This window comes from Pelodiscus sinensis, chromosome 1 (genome assembly GCF_049634645.1).
Source record: "Pelodiscus sinensis isolate JC-2024 chromosome 1, ASM4963464v1, whole genome shotgun sequence".
In the NCBI taxonomy this organism is placed as follows: Eukaryota; Metazoa; Chordata; order Testudines; family Trionychidae; genus Pelodiscus; species Pelodiscus sinensis.
The window spans coordinates 140,927,190-140,948,201 of NC_134711.1; the positions used below are offsets into that span (position 1 = coordinate 140,927,190).

General features: G+C 45.7%; 1 protein-coding gene across 8 annotated transcripts in view; it reads left to right on the forward strand.

Annotated features, from left to right (window-relative positions):
• Positions 1–21,012, forward strand: part of SPAG17 (sperm associated antigen 17) — a 202,896-nt gene that overhangs the window by 130,775 nt on the left and 51,109 nt on the right. For all 8 annotated transcript variants that reach the window (XM_075904849.1, XM_075904827.1, XM_075904833.1 and 5 more), the window contains 4 exons: positions 5,608–5,721; positions 10,708–10,922; positions 16,575–16,695; positions 18,850–19,088. In XM_075904849.1, coding sequence (XP_075760964.1) covers positions 5,608–5,721; positions 10,708–10,922; positions 16,575–16,695; positions 18,850–19,088 — 689 coding nt within the window. The remainder of the gene's footprint in view (positions 1–5,607; positions 5,722–10,707; positions 10,923–16,574; positions 16,696–18,849; positions 19,089–21,012) is intronic.

A 21,012-nucleotide genomic window follows, 5' to 3' on the forward strand; every position in this document is an offset into this window, starting at 1 on the left:
CTGGGAGTTGTAAGTTTGAAAAGGAGTCAACTTATAGATTTGCCATGATGCCTGTTAGATTTTAAAGTTGAACTCTAACAAAGTAGGTTTACAGATATATTGTAGAATCAAATGGGATAACCCTCTTTTTATTGGGCTAGGGAGCATTAGCTCACTAGTTAACACTGGGTTTTTGGCAGGTCAAATTGTAACTTGAACATTATTTCTCAAATCAGGTCACCCAACAATATATTAATTCATCCAGAACAAGCAAGTCACCACACATTCGTAGACAAAACAAGTTATAAGTACTACACACCCAATGCATTCTCACAAGCGATTATCACAGACTAAATTTGAAGCTCAGCAGTTATACCAAAGAACAAGGCAAATTACAAGTATTTCTTATTGCATTTACTTATGATAATCAATTTTCAATTCTTTGGTGCATAACACATTTATCATGCTTCTAAGGATGTACTTATCTTTAGGATGCTTTAAAGATTGAATAGATTGATCCAAAAGGGGAAGTTTAAAATATTAAAAGCAATTACTTAGAGAGACTGAAAATAATTACTTTAAGTCACTTTGTTTGGACTTATAAAGGAGGTAGAATCTAAAATATGGTTACTTGAGGTCTTGCTAGCCTATAGACTCAGCAAGATACATCAGAGAACAGAAGGGGTAATATAGCCATTGAAATGAAATCTTACCGCTTCTTGTTACCCTCTTAAAGTTGGGATCAGCAAGGGCATCATTTTGGGTGCATGGGGGGGCAGCAGCCATACACTCCGGGATGCTGCTAGCTTTTCATCCTGTTCCCCAGACACTAAGGGAGTGAGAGGAAAGTACTTGCATTCCATGCATGCCTCTCACACCTGGCTGATGAACTCCCTTCATCAGCCAGGTGTGAGAGGCATGCATGGAATGCAAGCACTTGCACTCACTGTCTTAGCATCTGGGGAACTGGATGACAAGCAAGCCGTGTCCCAGAGTGCACACCTGCTGCCCTCCACACACCCAAAATGGCACCCTTGGAGACCAGGGACAGTCCTTTCCACATGGCTGGACTGGGCATCAGTTGGTTACACTTAAGATTCTGCACTTTCTTATGTTGGGTTCAGTCCATTCTCTTCATCACATTGTGACTTCAGTTCATATACCCTAGTGGGCTTGTAGGAGGGAGCCAACCACGTATTCCTATTGGACCCATGTCAAGTGAGTGCTTAGTTTTAGCTCTTTCAGTTTCTTTGCTGCTTTCATTGGTATCCAGTAGATGGCATCCGTGTATAATAAATGTCTTCTATCCTTTTCTTCTGAGCAGCTTTTTGAATTTAATTCATTTCAAGGATTGAATATTATTATTAGCTCCTAATATCAACTGGGATCTCCCCTTGTACGCAATATCCCTTAAAAGCCCAAAGTTATACCCTGGTTTATATATGTTAACATTTATTCTTCCTTTTGCCGAACAATTCCTATTACTTCTAGAGAGCAACAATCATTTCCAATGAAAGCAAAGAAAATCAATATAATCTTCTAAATTTGGAGGACATGTTGTATATAGTCTTTGATTATACCTAAGCATTTCACATTATTTAGAATTTACATTAGAACAAGAGATGTTTTCCACACACAGAAAGAGTTCAGAAGGCAAACAAAGGTGTAGTTTCTAATCTGGGGTGGAAAACAGATTATCCCTGGTGTATTTGATTTGTAAGGAAAATTATGTATAGTCTACAATATGGGTGAAAACGTGGTTTGGATTGTTTGGAGTAACAGGCAGTTTGAAAGTAAAATTCGGCAATCTTACAACCACATTTCCAGAGAGACACGGTGTCCTTTGTTGGTGAGAGAGACAAGTTCTGTGTAGCTCAAAAGCTTGCTTTTCTGGCCAACAGAAGTTGATCCAATAAAAGATTTCCCCTCACCCACCTTTTATCTCACTAATGTCCTGGAACCAACAGGGCTACAGCAACACTAGGAACCACATTTCTAGTTTGCTTAACCTGCAGCTCTCCCACCCATTGCTTGATCCAATCAATGTGTAATGGGGCCATTTTTGCATGGAAAAGCAGTGTGCGCCCTTGCTTGGTAATTTGAAGTTCTTTTTAGCTAGGCTGGAAGAAAGAGAAAGTCCAGAATGGGTAGGAATGGTATCCCTAGCCTCTGTTTGTCAGGGACTGGAAATGGGTGACAGGAGAGGGATCTCTTGATGATTGCCTGTTTCTGTTCCCTCCCTTTGGGGCATTGGCCACTGTCGGCAAACAGGATACTGGGCTAGATGGACCTTTGGTCTGACCCTGTATGGCCATTCTTATGTTCTCTCCCTATTCAGGTTCCAAGAAATTCTTGCCTAGGCTATCATCAGTATTCTCTTTTAGCCATTCAAGTTTCTATTCTTGAGGAGGGAAATGCCCTATAAGCACTGACTCTGTAGGTGGTCCAGGGCTGGAGTACCTACAGAAAAAAATTAGTGGGTGCCTAGCACCCACCACTAACCAAGCTTTCCCCCCCCCCCTTCCCAGTGCTTCCTGACCACTGCAATCAGCTGTTTCATTGAGGACAAGCAGCACTGGGAAGTAGGGGGAAGAGTGGGAATGGGGCACACTCTTGGGCAAAGGCAGAAAGAAGCAGGGAAGAGAAAGAGGTTGAGCCCCTCTGGGCCCAGAGGAAGCTGGTGCCTATGGAATGCCAGACCTTGACTGATCTGTGAGTCCTTGGACAAAGTGTCTCACATGTATGACCCAGGGACAGAACTCCCTGGACTTCAGAGCAATTACTGAGGAACCCAGGAAGCTGAGTAGCAGATACTGCCTCCTCAGCCTTCCTGAAACCTGCATGGGGCATAGCAAAATCTCAGGTTCTTCTTCGGGAAGAGATGCTGTCATGCTGCAGCTTTTCCCAGGCAGCTGGGTTCTGAGGAAAGGAAAGGAGCAGCTCAACTGCTCCTCCAGGCAAGTTGGGGAGCTCAGGATTCCTCCTGGCAGTTGGGAAGGGTGCTCAGCCAGGAATACTTCTTGTCAGATAAGTCCAAATAATCTTTCTCGACTCATCATCCCAGTTCAAGTCTCCTTTCTTGGGTTTCTAGTCTGATCTCAGTGTCCCCAGCTCCCAGTTGCAGGCTCCTTAGCCAGCCAGTCCTAGTGCCTTCCCACCCAGCCCTCAGTCTTCATTTTCTTCTCTGCCCACTGCCAACCTTCATTCCCAGTCTCCCCCCCATATGCTTTATCCCAGAATACTCCACCTGTAGTCCATTTTTTGTCTTCTCTGCATTCAGTTCAGGCAGGTTCCTTCTTCACACTGAATGGTGTCAGCAGTAGGTGCATTGAAAGCACATGAGAGTCAGACTATCTGCTCCAGTGCCTGGACTCAAATACAGCCCAGCCTGCAGTCACCTATAGTCACACGTATAGTTGCAGGATGAGGATCATCCTGCTTATGTTCATTTATTCCCAGACTGGAGCATCTGCCATTTTTCAAGTTCTTGATTCAGAGCATGGGAATGTTACAGCTTTTCAAAGAAAAGGTCACCAGAATTTTTGAACATGGACAAAAACTCTGCATATTTTCCTAGCCTCACTCTCCAAAACAATTGAATTGTTTTCTCTGAAATTTTCAAAAGATATTCAGCCTGAGTCAGACACACAGAATGGAAAATTTCATCCCAAACAGTTAAAGTTTGGCAGTTATAAGCAACTGAAAACAGGGTCTTGTAATTGTAAGAGCTAGGACCACTAAATTTGGTATGCAGCATCCTCGTCTCCTAACTTAAAGCAAGGTCAGGGTTTGGTTGAGCCAGGATGACTGGAAGCCCTGGGAAAAGGATTGTTTTCCATAACATGCAAAGGGAGGGGCTGCTTTTTGGAGAGACGTGATATTGAGAGTGGCCACTAGGAGCAGTGAGCCCACAAGGGAGAGCTATACGCAGAGGCTGTGTCTACATTGGCCCCTATTCCGTAATAGGGATGCTAATGTAGCACTTTGGAATAGGCAAATCCGCGGGGGATTTAAATACCCCCCGCGGCATTTGCATTAACATGCCTGCCGCTTTTTTCCGGCTTGTAGATAAGCCGGAGAAAAGCGCCAGTCTGGACGCGATCCTCCAGAAAATAAGTTCTTTTCCGGAAGATCTCTTATTCCTACTTGAAAGTACTTGAAAGTAGGAATAAGAGATCCTCCGGAAAAGAGCTTATTTTCCAGAGGATCGCGTCCAGACTGGCGCTTTTCTCCGGCTTATCTACAAGCCGGAAAAAAGCGGCAGGCATGTTAATGCAAATGCCACGGGGGATATTTAAATCCCCCGCGGATTTGCCTATTCCAAAGTGCTACATTTGCATCCCTATTACGGAATAGGGGCCAATGTGGACACAGCCAGAGTGTTCTCTGACCCTAAGCTATACCACCAAGAGAGTGGCCAGCAGGGCCGGGGCTTCTCCATCTTGCCTGCCAGCACACGGAGTAAGTAACCTTCCTACCCCAAATCCTTCCCCCCACTTTCCAGCACTTGGCCACAGCACTGGGGGGGGGGGGGTGTTAAAAGGCCCCTGGAATTTGGGGGGCGCTTGGGGACAGAGAGAAGGCCTGTGCCAGATGAGCCCCTCCTTACCCTCAGCCCTCACTCTCATACCCACCTGCCCCCAACCTCCTTCATTCCCCCCCCCCACACACACACACAAATCCCCAAGGCCCTGCAATGACTCCTGCACCCCCCACTTTGTTAGCCCCCTAACCTGAAGGACCCTGGCAACTCCGGGTAAGTCTGCTAATATATAGTTAAAATAATAGAAGGGTATTAAGCAAAACAATTACCAGAAAAACTGACTATTCTTGTCTTTTAAACTGTCCCATTCTATGAGTGCACAGGGATCATTCAATTAAGCCAATGGAAATTTCATTTAAAATAAATCTTTAAAAATACTATTTAACAGATCATACAATTCATCTTATTCGGCTTCATTTTAAAACTTGTAGGATAATTGTGTGATGAATAATAATTACACATCCTGGTGTATGCTTCATGCTTCAGGACTTTAGTTGCCCCCAGGAAACAGGAAAGAATCTTTACCATTATTTACAGCCTTTTACATCTAGCTAGAAGTATTTTTTATCTTGTTTTGTTTTGTCTCTTTAAATCATTGAGTATTAGTCATGCTTAGATAATGAAGTATATGGACCAATGGTCTAATCCAGTACACCAGCTAAGGACAGCAGGTTCTTACATTTTATTTACTCAAGCAAAAGACTCATTGAAGTCAAAGGAGATGCTCCTTACTTACCAGATATAGGTATAGATATAAATATGGGTAGAATCTGGCTCTAACATATTTGCAAAAGAATCCTGTACAGTATGTTAATTTGGATAAGTTTTGTGAGGTTTATTGCTGTGGTGCTCTGCATGTATGCGTGCACATATACAAATATCCTGGCTTTTAGCTAAGCTGCATATTCAGAACAGGGGAAGGGACCAAGGACATTTGGCTCTAGTAGAATAAAGACACTGACTGTCACTATTAGTAGGGGTCCAACTTCTAGTAGCCAGTGGTGCACATACTAGGCAATAGATTACAATTAAGTAATTCTTATATGTATTTTTACTCTTTAAATTGATTTATTTATTTTTTTTAGGAAAATTGATAAATCATAAGAAAGCTGTGAGCCATTTTGGATCTTTTTCAGCCACTTTAGAAAATGGAATCCACCTGTCCTTGAGCTACTATGGAGCTACAGGAAAAGCAGCAGGTAAGAGGATGAGGCTATTTGGGAGCCCAGACTGGGTGTTCTTATTTCTTTCGTATACCGTGTAGCTCCATAATCTGTTACATCCAGCCCTGACTTTTTTTAACAACCACATAGTGGGGAATTTTCACTAGGATTTGAGCTGTGGTTACACTATCAAGAATATCTTACGATTCAAATTTCAGAATGGAAGGAAGTCTCTGCAATTTTTTACTTCTGCGAAAACAAACTAGTTTAGTGAGAAAATTCCAAGTATTTCTATTAACTAGCTTACTAAAATCAATGAACTAGTTTAAAAAGCCAAAGGAAAATGTGATTTGCTAAGGAATCTTCTTGGTTTTCCAAGGAATAATATTTATGACTGCTTCATAAACCACAAAGAAAATACCAAGCGCTAAGAAGAAATTCTTTTTGGTTCTGCTTCATTTAAGAGTTCACTTAAAGTATTATGCACCTGAAAGTAAAATCCTCTTGCGATCAGAAAATAATTTCAACATTTTTCATCCCTTAAATTATGAAAACATTTTATCAGATGTTTCTCCATGTGAGTTTTGGTAAACCATTTGTTCAACTGGACATTAGTTTCAATTCTTCAAAGACATTTTCCCCATAAATTGCTAAAAAACTACTTTTTATATTGTGTTAAAATATTATCCACACTATCGTGGGCTGTAAAAACTCACATTACAGGTTTAAAAAACAGAGGAGCCTCTTTTAAACTATTAAATATCCTTTTGTACAACTTAGATTGTTTTACAGCAGCCATTCCCAATCATAAGTCTGCATGCCACTTCTGGTATTCAAGCTTCTGTGACACACAAGTTCTCCTCTCTACTCTAATGATAAGCCTCCTTGCTGAGGCCAGGTCTACGGTAAAGGGGAACGTCAAATCAAGATACGCAACTCCAGCTTCGTTAATTATGTAGCTGGAGTCTACATACCTTGGGTGACGAGGCTCTGCAGCCCCACACTTCAGGTCCCCCGGTGCCAGCCATGTATGGGGCACGGTGGGACACAGGGAGAGTAGGCGTGTTGCGTCTGCATGCCACGCCAGGTTGAACACAGCCACGCCACATTTTAAATCTTCCAACCCTGGCCAAGTGGGGGTGGGAGCAGGGCACAGACGGAGTATGCAGCTGGGAAGGGAGGCACCCAGGCATGACACAACACCAGGGTGCCAGGATTCAAAAGGAGCCAGCGTTCATGGCAAAGGAAGGAGCCAGACCAGCGAAGGGGTAGGGGCACCGTGGGAGTTGCACCTCCCAGGAGACCCCCGGGGCACTACAGGTGTGGCGTGGCACCAGGTAAGGGGAGAGGAAGCAGCCCAGGGCAGGGTGTTATTGCCCGCAGGGTGGCGCGTTACGGTGGGAAACCCCACCAGCCGGACCAGACCTAAACAGGTCTGCATCCTTAGGGCCCTGGGCTGGGGTCTGTAAGTGAGGGCGAGGCCGGACCCCCCTCTCCCTGCTGTCAAAGGCGGTGCAAGAAACCCTGGGCACATTTGGAGTCAGGCAGACCCGCGGAGCGGAATACGATAGATAAGACTAATACAAGGAGACTTGGTCTGGGTCGGACTCTTGTACCCGCTTGGGGGTGGGGGGTGACAATTAAACAAAGGCATGAGTGGGCTAACCAGGGTCTGCATGTGTACACCTTGTTTCGAGTTTCCCTGCCATCCCCACAGCAGAAGTAATGGCCAACAGCAGAGGCACCCTCTGAGTTCGATTTAGCAAGTCTAATTAAGACCCTGGGCTACATTGAACCATGGACTTAGACTTGCCAAATCGAACCCCGGAAGGTCGATGGTGGCAGCATAGATCTTCTGTTTAGTGACGACGTGGCCTAAGGATACCACTGTTGTCTGCCGTCCTTTCATGAGTGGAACTAGGACTGACCAATACCCCAGTCTAATAATCACAAGAGCATCCCAGACTCTCTTCATATCAGGATAAAGTGTGGTGTGACTGGAATTTTTGTATGGGAGGTAGGGCACTAAATAACATATCTGGTCATTAGTCTGGCTCGTCTGATGGTTTAGCCTAGTAAACTGGAATGGTTGCTCCACTGGTTGAGAACTACTATTTTATTGCCTAATCATGTTCCTTCTGAAGTTTAACCATTGACCCCAGTAGCAGCAGGATCAGGTCTTTACATAGCATAGGGTCAGAGATGCAGAAAAGACAAAGGTAAAGTTAATATAGTTAATAGAGCTTTACAGTAAGTTTCATTTCTTACTTAGAGTGCTGATTCCAACATATTCTGGGTACTGACTCCCAGTGCTAGGGCATGTCTCAGTCCTTGGACTTTAAGCCATGCACCAGTTGCAAAACATCAATGTCAGCTCGTGACCCTTATACCAGTGTCTGAAATGCCATGAGTGTGATGGGTTGTCACTCCTGGGGTGCAGTCTGGGAGCTGTAGGAACTCCTGAAACACAATTGGATTGGGGGGACAACTAGCCTTCCCAGACCCCTGTTATCATCCAACATGACAGTAGGTGGCACTATTCACTCAGACTGGATTACCTGGTGCAACCAGCAGACACCAGCCAATTTTCTAATTCCCTAGTCATGCAGCCCACTCTCTGGAATATAAACTCTAAATTATGCCATCTTGTGTTGCACAGGGAACTGTACAGCATCAGCTCATTGAGTTCATCTCTCCCTCAGAGTTGAGAGGAACTATAACAGCCCCTACCCCTTCAGCTAAGATTCCAAAGCACTTCACTCCAATCTTACTGGTTTAGATTAAGTTTATTAACAACAAAAGGATAGATTATAAGTGATAGCAAACAGATCAAAGCAGATTGCCTAGTAAATAAACAAATCGGCAAACAAAGCCTAAGATGCTAAAAATATTGGATGTGTATCAGCAGTTTCTTACCCTCACTGATGATACAAGCAGATGATTCTCAAGGCACAAAGCACAATCTGCACTTGGTTTGCAGCTTGCGATCCCTTCCCCCTTTCCAAGTCCTGTTTCCTTAGGATCGTAGGTTTTGACTTGTGGGGAAGTGAAGAACAACAGATGATGTCACTTCCTGCCTTATATAGCTTTAAAATATGATGGGAACCCATTTCAGACTTTGTTACCAGACCAGTTTGTGGGAAAACAGACACCCCAAAATGGAGTCCAGAATCATGTGGTATGGTCACATGCCCTTGCAAAGTTATAGCAGCCATTACTTACACACTGGCCAAAACATCCACAGGAAGGATCACCAGGTGGAGGATAAACTCCTAAGGCCTTTTGTTTTCCCTAATGGCCCATTACCCTGAATGAGCACTTCACAAACAGCTGTGTGGACTGGAAGCATCTTGCCTAGTGGGTGTCACCCAGGTGTGACTGCTTGTGAAATATAGCTATAGTCAATATTCATAAGGTCAAATACAAAAATGACAGTAGAATGACCAAGGTTCCTTCTTCCCCTCAGGTGAGAGGTGAACACACACATAGCACCTCTGAACCCTGGTTCCCCAATGACTAAAGACAACCACTATGAGTGGGTGTGGTGAGGGAGAAGAGAGGGACACTTAAAAGAACTTTTAGTTACTGGACTTAAGAACCTGAGGCAAAAAGACAGTTGCTCTGGGCCTATAGTTTTATATTTATAAACCCTACTTCTGGGGTTTCCCAAATTAATGCTCGGTGACTTATTTCCTTTTATTAAAAGTTTCTGACTCTGTGTTTGTGAGAGGGGAAATATTGCCTCTTAGTGGCATCCAACAGGTGGTATGTAATTTCCCCAAGTTACTGGGTGAGGGCTCCAGCCAGTTTCATGTTACGCTGTTGGAAAGGAATCCCTAGATATTGAACCCAGCTCATGTTGCTGCCAACTCTGGCAGAAGGGTTACACCTGCCTGGGCTTCACTAAGGCCTCATTTATAAGCAAAGCCACATGAGAAGGTGCTGCAGCCACCAACAGAGCCACCAGCCAGTGTGAGGATTCTTGCTCCATCTCAACCTGGATGTCTGGAGAGGAAGAAAATCTCTTTATTAGGCCCTGGTATACCCTCTGATCATACTGAAGAGGGGAAGACACTCCAGACATCACCACTTGCTCTGGCAGGTGTTTTCCCAAAGTAATGCTGGATTACTTCCCTCCTTTTAATAAAAGTTTCTTGGATAACTCAGACTACTTGAATTGTCTGGATGAGAAATACTCCCCCAATAGATGTTGCATGTGTGTGGTTGTAGGATTTACCCTTGGGCTTTCTTCAAACAGAGATTCAATTTATTTATTTATTGTATTATGCTGTTTCCAAAAAGGCAAATATCATTCTATGATGTATTAACAGAAGTGTCATATGTAGGACATGGGAGGTAATAGTCCCACTCTAGTTAATGCTTGTGAGGTGTCTGCTGGAGCACTGTAACCAATTTTGGGTACCACATTTTAAGAACAATGTGGACAAATTGAAGAGAGCAGGAGAGCTACAAAAATAAGAGGTTTAGAAATATATTGTTTACCCCTTCTCTAGGAGAAAATGTTGAAAGAACTGAGCATGTGTAGTCGATAGCAGGGGTGGGGAACCTATTTTGGGTCAGGAGCCCCTGACCCAGATAAAAATCAATTGGGGAATGCACACAAGTGAGAAGAAAAAAACCCACCAAACCCTCACCGATGTGGCCCCATGATGTAGTCTAACTTCTCTTTTCCCAGATACTATTCAGAACATGTCCATGAGAACATAAATAGTTCTCAGGTGAAGCAAAGTGAGTGGAAACCGGTCTTTCCCATACAATGTATATTGATAGACTCCTAGTCGAAGGTATGGATCACACCACTCTTAACCCTTTTTATGGTTAGAGTAGACCATAGAAGAGGTTGCATTTATTATCATGCACCAAGCCCCTGGACCTGAGGTCTCTGGTGTTCTATTTTTTGAAAGGTAAAACTTGGTAACTGAACTTTGGTCAAACAAAACTTGAAACATGTATATATGTGTCTGTAGTCTAGTGCATAAAAATGTTGCTTTTCCTCTCCAGATGATACAGACCCTAACTTAGCAACAATTCTGAATATCCCCTCCATACATATTCCAACTGTTGCTCCAGTTCCTGTTGCTGCTTCCGTTTCCTCAGGAAAAAGCAACAAGTCACTGAAACAAAAATCAGCAAAAGCTCTACAGTCTTCCAAAGGGAGCCATATTAGATTAATCAATTCACCACCAGAAGAGTCTGCAAAGCAAGAAGAGAAAAAGGTGAGAGAATATTCTCCAATAAGTACTAATTTTACCTTCTAGTGTGGTCATAAGCCACAAATTGATGTAAATTGGTTGAATGACTCAGCAGAAAAGACAATCACAGCCAGAACATAAGAACAGCCATACTGGGTCAGGCCCAAAGGTCCATCTACTCAGTATCCTGTCTTCTTACAGTGTCCAGTGCCTGGTGCCAGTGATTGTTTAAGACAAAGTGAAAACAATTTACTTTATCAGAAATGTTAGCCAGTCATCTTAGGAGGCCACAGGAAAAGTAACTTTTTGTGATCTCAGAGGCTTGGCAATTTATTGACACCATTATTAGAATTGGTTAAAAACAAGGGAAAAGGGAAAAATTGTAAAGATTATTCTAATCTTTTGTAATTATTTTCCCTTTTTTTCAGAATTTTGAAATTCAAAAATGTTTGACCAGCTCTGTGAGGGTATGTCTACACTACAAAGTTAGTTCAAACTAACAAATGTTAGTTCGAACTAACTTTCATAGGCGCTACACTAGCGCTCCGTTAGTTCAAATTTAATTCGAACTAATGGAGCGCTTAGTTCGAACTAGGTAATCCTCATTCCACGAGAATTAAGCCTAGTTCAAATTTACTAGTTCGAATTAAGGGCTGGGTAGCCCCTTAATTCGAACTAGTGGGAGGCTAGCCCTCCCCAGGTTTCCCTGGTGGCCACTCTGGCCAACACCAGGGAAACTCGTCTGCCCCCCTCCCGGCCCCGGACCCCTTAAAGGGACACGGGCTGGCTATGGTGCCCATGCCAGGTGCAAGCCTGCCAGCACCCAGCCAGCAGACCCTGCACCTGGCACGGATCGAGCCAGCCACCCGATGCCCCCCAACCCTCCCCCTCTTCCCAGGACCAGGCTGGCGGCTCCCGGGAGCTTGCCCGGGACCGCAAGAGGCGGGCACCCGCCTGGGCTAGTGCGGACATCATGGACCTCGTCCACGATCTCCGCACTAGGCACAGGAACGTGGTCAGCTAGGGCAGGAGAGCTGCCAGCCTGGCCACCCAGGAGCAGGAGTGCATGAAAATCAAGGTGGTCCACTGAGACCCCCGACCCTGAGCCCTGAGCTTACAATGGCCGTCCTGGGTCAGACCAAAGGTCCATCGAGCCCAGTAGCCTGTCTGCCGACAGCGGCCAACCCTAGCGACCCTGGAGGGGATGGACCGAAGACAGTGACCAAGCCATTTATCTCGTGCCATCCCTCTTCAGCCTTCCACAAACCTTGGGCAGGGACACCACTCCTGCCCCCTGGCTAATACCACTCCATGGACCCAGCCTCCATGACTTGATCTCACTTCCCTTTAAACTCTGTTCTAGTTGTAGCCTTCACAGCCTCCTGCAGCAAGGAGTTCCACAGGTTGACTCTTTGCTTTGTGAAGAACAACTTTCTGTTACTAATTTGAAGCCTGCTACCCATTCCTTTCCTTTGGTGTCCTCTAGTCCTTCTTTATGGGAACTAATGAAGAACTTTTCTGTATGCACCCTCTCCACCCCACTCTTGCTTTTAGAGACCTCTATCCTGTCCCCCCTCCGTCTCCTCTTTTCTAAGCTGAAAAGTCCCAGTCTCTTTAGCCTCTCTTCATATGGGACCTGTTCCCAACCCCTGATCATTTTAGTTGCCCTCCCCTCTCCCAGCCTCTCTCTTCCCCTCTCCCACCTCCTTTTCCCAGTCTCCCCCAGTTTTGTTCAATAAAGACAGATTCCATTTTTGAACACAATTGTCCTTTATTTTGTACATCAAGAAAAGGGGCTAGGGAAGGGTAAGTGGAAGGAGGTGAGGGAGGAATGGGGTACGCGCCCCCGATGGGGAGGACTGGGCTGGCTCTGCGGGCTTTTGGGGTGGAACCTCTCCTGCAGCCCCCCGATTGCGCCCTCTCCCCAGATGGCAGCCTGCTGCAAGTGCAGCCGGTCTGATGGCCGAGTACTGTGATGTGCCCAGTGTGGGTACTCCGGGCACTCCAAGCCAGGACTGGTTTTCAAGCGGGGCACCCCTGAGAACTGTCTGTCCGGGGTGGGGGTCGGGACCCTTTAAGCACAGCCCTCGGCTCGCCTGAGACAGCATCTGCACGCTCTAAGTCCTCCTCTGATGCCCTGCCGGCACTGCTTCCGGCCATCCTTAAACCTGGTTCAGGGTCCACTTAATGTGGACATGGTAGTTCGAATTAGCAAAATGCTAATTCAAACTAGTTTTTTAGTCTAGATCCGTTAGTTCGAATTAGCTTAGTTCATATTAACTAATTCGAACTAAGTTAGTTCGAATTAACGTTGTAGTGTAGACGTACCCTAACTGGTTAAAAATGGGGAGAAATGTTCATAATTTTTTTCAAAATTTGAAAAATGTTGATTACCTGTAGGCATCTGTCAGTCTACTATGCATTTACTTCACAGCAGCTCCTGCATGAATGTCTGACCAGAACTGAATCTACCAGTTATTGAACTTTACCTCCATTGAATGACTGGAATCTTAAATTCCTCTGGTTCAGCATAATATGATTCTGTCCCTTAATGGTCCAGGCTATCACCTAGCACAGTGAAGTGGCAGGTTGATAGATTTGGCTCTTCAGTCCATATAGAAAACAAATCAGGGGCTTACTGTCCTAAATGTAGTACTAGTCACCTGTCCAGTGCTCCTGGGAACACTAGATGCATACTACAGAGCTTAAATCAGTGTTTGATTTGTGCCTCAACAAAATTCCAGGAACTGTCCTACCCAGGGGTGCATGGTGCCACTTAGTGACAAAATTCCTGGCCCACTGAAAGTCTTTTAAGTGGTATCCATAGGTTGTCCCTCCCATACTGAAGGTCCTTTACAAACAGGCCGAATCAATCTTGCTCCAGGTAGATACCTTGACCCCTATTTCCTACCCTGTGGCACAAACCCACAGTTCAGTTTGACCACTGAGAAATTCTCTACCAGGCATACTGCATCCATTAAGCTGACATTCTGGTGGCAATGCATCCACAAATTGTTGCCAGTCAAAACAATACTTTTTGGTGCTGCAAACATTATCAACTCCAGTTCATCCCCTGTTGAGTACAAATCCTCTTTAACCCCCATTACAGAAATTCAGAAATCACTTTGCTACTGCCTGACATCAAGTACCTGGTACAGAATTTTCTGCTCTCTACTACCAGTGGTAGCCATCCTCTTAGAGCTCATCGAGGGACAACCTGCTCTGGAAGGTTCCTCAAGCTTAGTCTTCCTTGTGGCCTACTCACTGGGGTCCTTACATGCATTCCCCCTGAGGGGTGTAACATGGCCCCGCAGCCAAAGTCCACACATGGGCCCTTATAGCAGGGTTACTATGGCCTAGTGGCCAGAGCTCATTCCTCAATCCCCACCTATTGGGGGTAATATACCCCCGAAGTCCATACCCAGGCCCTTATAGCAGAGTTCATATGGCCTGACAGCCAGAGTCCATTCCTCATCCCCTCTTACTAGGGGCAATACACCCCAGAGGCCAAAGTCCACACATGGGCCCTTATAGCAGGGATACTACAGCCTTGAGGCCTAGTTCACGGACTTATAGGTCCAGTTCTCTCCCTCGAGCCAGCTATAGAATGGATAGGGGGACCCGGGTCCTCCCACTCCACTGGGTCCCGGCCCAGGACCCTGTAGGCAGTGGCTGGGGCCACTGCCTCACTCAGTGGGAAATTCTGCAGCAACACACTGAACACTCCAGGTAAACTCCCCACCCCGGGCTACTTTCTACCAGGGTCCAGCAGATGTCTTCCCCATCGTCTCCCCGCAATCCAGTGGCCCTGCAGATAGCACTTCTCGCTGGAAGGTCTGGTCCCTCTTTCTTTCTGGGGCTACCCCAGAATCTCCTTCCCCGTCAGCAGTCAGCTCAGATTGAGCTGCCCAGGGCCTTTTATAGTCTGGTTCCACCAGGAGTATGCCCAGCAGGGCTGTGTGGGCGGGGCTCTTTCAGACAGCTGGGCCCAGGTCACTCCCTGTTCTTCAGTGCAGGGTTGATATACCCCGTCACAGAGCCCTAGTCAATCTAGAATTGCTGCCTTAAGTTCATAATCACTAGTAAAGGTCTAGCCTGTTCCCTGGTAGGATTCCTGATGTTCCCCTGTAAGTAGAGTTGCCAGGTAGACCCTGCCAAAAAACTGGACACACTTGTTCATGGGCGGGTGGGCGGGTGGGGGGCGGGGCTGGCCAGGAGGGGGGCAGGGTGGGAAGCAGATTTGGTGGGGGGGAGGGGTGGTCCGGGGGCCTCAGGGCTGGCCAGGAGGAGAGGGGGGGCCCAGAGGAAGGGGGGCAGGAAGCAGACCTGGCCGGGGGCGGTGCAGCCACTGGCCACAGCCAGAGTCCTTCGGGCCGCGCCCCCAGCAGGCACTCCCTCTAGTTGCGAGCAGAAGCCGGGTGGGGGCAGGGGAGGGCCTGGGAGCCACTCCCCCTGCCCAACTTTTGCATGCAACCAGAGGCTCCCAGCTGGGAGGCGGGGCCGCGATTGGTGCTTGGAGCCTCTGGTCGCATGCAAAAGCCAGGTGGGGGGAATTGCTGGGAGTCCCGGCCCCCACCCCACCCCGCCCGGCTTTTGCACGCGACCACAGGGCTCCCAGTGCTAATTGCAGCCCCACCTCCCAGTCACTCCCCCGCCCCTGCCAGGCTTCTAGCCAGAAATTCAGAAAATACCAGACATTGCACATGTCCGGTATTGTCTGAATTTTTCTACCGGACAGATGGTGCAAATATCGGACTGTCTGGTAGAAAACTAGACACCTGGCAACCCTACGAAAGGCAAGAGAACATCAAAAATCCACTGGTCTTGGGAATCTCTTGTGCTCCTGCCGGATGTTCAAATAGCTCAAGGTCTGGACTCGGGGTCATCTTCTGACAGAAGAAGGAGCTTTGACTACCAGAGCTATCTACACACCATGACCATTTGCTGGCCTTGTTGTTGTAACTATAGCCACTCCACCAATGTCTTCAACTGTTGCTACTACTGTATGGAGTGTTGCCTCCAGAATTGTTGCTGGTGCTCTTCCAACCTATGTCACCATGTTCTGCCTTATATTATTGGTTTACTCACAGTTTCTATGTGGGTCCCATAATCTCTGACACCTTGTGTAAGCTGCTGGAATAATTCATCAAAAGAAGAGTTATTCATGACTTTTTCTCAAGGGTCAGTATGTAGAATACATTACAATAATTGAATATAGATAAAAGAAACAGAGACTTTCTCAAGCTTCAAAATCTGTGGGACTCTCAGGTGTTTATTTTTTTCCGCGTGCGTGCGCTACCCGCTCTCTAGGCCAAGATGGCTCTTTTCCGGAGGCCCCTTTCTCACTCCGGCTCTTCCCACCACCCCTACTACATCCACTATTCTAGCCAAATAGCTGATACACATCCAGCCCCGGAGTTACAGAACCACTGTGGCTAGTAGGTGCTGATCACCTCCTGTTTTTCTTTTCTATGGGTGCTTGAGCACCAGAGCCCACACGGCATTTGGTGCAGCATATGAGCCTATGATGGTACTGATTACAGACTATATTATGACTCAACATTAATAAGGCAGGCAGCAGACTCAGACCTTTAGATACCAGAGCATATCACAAAACTAAACTATAAAATGCTTTTTGAAGTGTGTTCTAAACCTAATCTGTCTTCTATTCTTTAGGTGGAAATAGAACCAGTAACATCTCAAATACAAGTGATGCCAGATGTCCCAGCTTTCCAGACTTTGAATGTCTCCTGCCCTAATGGGCTGGTATTGACTTTCCTGGGTCAAAGTTCAGTAGGTTAGTTTTGTGACTCACTATAGAGACAGTAGTGTTCTGAGTCCAGGAAAGTTCTAACATTTAATATTGAAAGCAATTTCTACACATTACTGTAGAAAACAACTGTTCAAATTTGTTTCTGAAGATGAAAATGTCTGTGTAGCTGAGCAAGGCTACCCATTTATTGTAGCTGGCCTATTGGGCTACTGCAGTGATTCAGCGTGCCAACATTTTGGACATGTGCACAACTGTTCAACTTCACACTGTAGACTACAGCGATACTTGCTTGTTAGTAATCATAAGGTTGGGGTTTGGAGCAGTTTCAACTTCATTATCACTTGCAGTGTATAAAAATGGCTAGATGATGAATAGTGGTGGTTCATAGAACCTCAGCACAAAGGCTTATCATTCTGGGAGAGAATTTGATACCTCTGAGTCCAAGCCTGATGGATCATCACCAAACGAGAGAGTATGACAAGTCATGAGAGACAACTTCCTTCAGGGCTTGTGATAGGCTCTATGTATTTCTACCTGGGTTTAGCCAATTCATAGACAAGGACGTACCTAGGTGATCCCAAGGTAGGATTATAGGCTTCTAAGAAAAGCAGACTTTCCGGTCTGCCCAGTATTGGTACCTGGCCAGAATATTCCCGTTCCCCATAGTTTCAAGACTGCCCTTGCTCCTGCTTCAGTCTGCTCCTCATATTTGCTACTGCTCCAGTCAGCCCTTGCTCCTGCTCCTGCTGACCCTTGCTCATCAGCCTGAATCTCTACTGCCTCGGCTGGCCTGCCCAGCAACTCTGACAGAACAGGAGAACCTAGATTACTAGTCACCTAACCCTGAATTACCAGAATAATCTCTTATTTTCATGCCTCCATCCAACTCCCAAATCAGAATATTTACTCAAGGTATATGCAGTCATAGGGCTTGACAAGCGGCGGCGAGCCCCGCTCACCAGCCGTGCGGTTTGGCGCACTGTGCATGCGCTGATCGTGCTGCGGTGCCATGCTGTGCTAAAATCTACTTGCCACGGGTGAATAGATTGCCCTAATTGTCGAGCCCTGTGCATTCATATTAGTTTAGCATTAAATATAGGGACGAGAGTAGAGAGACTCTATGTTGAATGTCAAAATAAATAGTTTTCAGTTCAAGAGCTGCAACTGGCAACTAATCTCCTATAGGTTGGGCCCTCCCAAATTCTCATTCCATTTTGGTAATGTCATAGACATAGGATTTTAATAATCATACATTTTGTTATTTCAGATAGATAGATATAGATATGAAATTTCATGGTGTTGTAATTGTAATTATAGGGATCCTGATCCAAAAAGGAGTTGTGGGGAGGGTTGCAAGGTTATTGCAGGGATAGTGTAGTGGTTCCTTCAGAGCTGTGTAGCTGGAGAGTGGCAGCTGCTAGCCAGAAGCCCAGCTCTGAAGGCAGAGCTGCTGCCAGCAGCAGGGCAGATGAATAGTTGGCATGGTATCTTATTGCCACTCTTTACTTGTGCCTTCAGAGCTGGGCCCTCGGTCAACTATCACCAACTATTCTGTGGCCACCCAGTTCTGAAGGCAACAGCACAGAAATAAGGATGGCATGGTCACCTTTCTGCACTGCTTCTGGCAGGGTGCTGCCTTCTGAGCCAATAGCTTATGCTTTCCAGCTGCCCAGCTCTAAAAGCAGCACAAACATAAGAGCGAAAATACTATGACCCGCCCCCAAAATAACCTTGCGAGCCTCCCCCCCTGCAACTCCCTTTTGGGACAGACCCCCAATCTAAGAAACATTGGTCCCCCTCTCACCTCCTGCCCACATGAAATCTGTATAGTATAGAGTAAAAGCACACAAAAGACCATATTTCATGAGGGAGACTAGATTTCCCAGTCTGTGTTGCATTTTTCATGGTTGTGAATTTGGTTGAGCCCTACCTACAGTCTGTCTACACAATTGTCCACCACACTCATTATATAATGAACTCTACTGTCTAAGATAGACCCAAATAATGTATTTGCAGAGACTGCATCTACTTTTATGTTTGTAAAGCATCAAGAAACACGTTGGCATTCACTAAATAATAATTTTCAGTAATATTAATGCTAAAATACAAAACAGTGGGCTCTTAGAATTGCTTAGATGCTACTGCAATACTATTAATTAATACATACTTTAATTTCAGATTTGAAAGCTGAGTCTAAGGAAGCTCACACCAAGTCAGATGAAACCAACGAAAGTGAAACCAAGGCAGAAAAATCCAAGCAACTTTCTCTGGAAATCCTAGTTAGGCAGAGTTATCCCTTAAGGGTGAAGCATTCCCATCTGTACAAGGCAGTGATGAAACCAGTAGAACAGGAGGTGTCTAGGGTCATTACCAGACAAGGAACTGTCGTTAAGTACATGATTGATGGATCCACCCAGGTATAGTAAAAAGTTTGATTAGAAATGTGCCAAAGGGTTGAACTTGGTTCCCTGGGCAAAACAGGTGGTCCTAACTTGAAGTTTCTGCCTGTAGGCCGCCTGAACCATTGGGTAAAGATATGCATTACATAATTCCTAGAAAAACCACAACCGGAATAGTCCATTTGTTATAATGGCACAGAATTGGCAAGCCTATGATGTCTGAGGTTGGATGTCTGTAATGGGGTGTATAAACCCCACACTGACAGGAATGGGACTCGGGAGGCTGTGTGCACTAAGATAGCCCTGCCCTCCAGTCTTGCCAGTCACACTTGGTAGGGTGAAGAGCTTTTAAGGGAGGAAGCAGCAGTATGCAAGGGGGAAAACCCAGAGAAATGGATGACTAGAGTGGCCCGTGAAACATCAGGGGGAACACTCATGCCAGAATGGTCCCCAGCTCTGTGAGGAGCCCAGCAAAGCTCAGCACACTCCTGTTATGGAGCAACTAATACAGCTAGCCAGCAGGAGAACTCCAACAACACTGCTGCTCAAGCACCCCTGAAGGGAGGCTGTGCCTTGGACTTTTTCTGGCTTTGTATTGACACCACAAAGAGCTCAGTTTGTGTTGACCTGAGTTTTTGCTTTTTCCTTAGCAAGAGGGAAAAAAAGCAGGCCTACAAGGTGGGGGGCAGTACCAGGAGAACCCAGTGGTGGAAACTGGGCATGGTGAAGAGCCTCAAAGCAGTTAGGGAAACGTCCCAGAGAAACTCCTTTAACAATGTCATTTGAAGATTACTGCTTTGTTATTTCTTTAAGTCTAGTGTTTGTTTTCTGTTCAAATTCCATGTTGGATTGTCCAGTGGCTAAAGGACTAGATTAAGTGATGGGAGACTTGGGTCGAATTCTGTAGTCCACCATAGACTTCCTACGTGATCTTGGGGAAGTCACTTAATCTCCCTGTGCCTCCTATTCCCATCTCTAAATTGGGGATAATAGTATTTTTTGTACCTCATAGGGCAGTAGTGATGATAAATACATTAAATATGATGAGGTGATGAGATATTACAGTATTGGGAGCCATATAAGTACCTCTGAGACATCAATATATTCTACCTACCCATAATCTCTTTGAGTGATTGTAGATGTGTATTCTACTTGGGTGTCTTGGCACTAGCACATCAAGAGCCAGAGATTTTTTTCCTGCAAGAGTATCTCTTGGGGCAGTGCTCACATCCTACACCTCCTTGTGACCACTCCTAAAACCATGCAGGGCTGGCACCATCCCACCCCTTCTCAGTTCCTGCCTAGCATCTTCAACCTGAATTCAAGTTCCCCAGCCATGTTGGTTTTCGCCTCACAGTTTTTCTATTGCATCAGCAGTTTATGGCTGAGTTCTTAGTAGTATACGTAGTACTACTGTATAGTGTTATTAGTTTGTGGTGCCCAGCACTGTAGGTAATGCAGTGTTCCCTGGGCTTCAAACATTGCATGTCACTATCTCACATAGTGACTCACATACACCACTTATTGTGCCCCAGCAAAGGCCATACTAAAGAAAAGTGCAATATTTATCATTATTTTAAGAAAAGAATTCAGATGACTATAGCCGTTCACCTGATGCAACATCACAAGCAATGAGGCTTGACACCTAAACCTTTTTTGGACTGCTTGATCAGCCATCCTCAGATGTCCTCTGCCTCTGTGCTAGTTCTAGACAGCCCCCAGAAGTCTGATCTCCCTTTGATAAAGGAAAGGGGGAGTTCATCTTCTCCACATGACCTTCATAAGATGATTCATAAACCAGCCATCCAAGACTGAAGAGGGATTCATCCTCCTCTTCATTGAGTACAGGGCCTCAACCTCAGGAAAACTCAGGTACCCAGGGCTCCAGCCCATGTCTGCCCAGTACCCAGAGAGGAGGATTCCAGCTCTGTACTGTCAACTC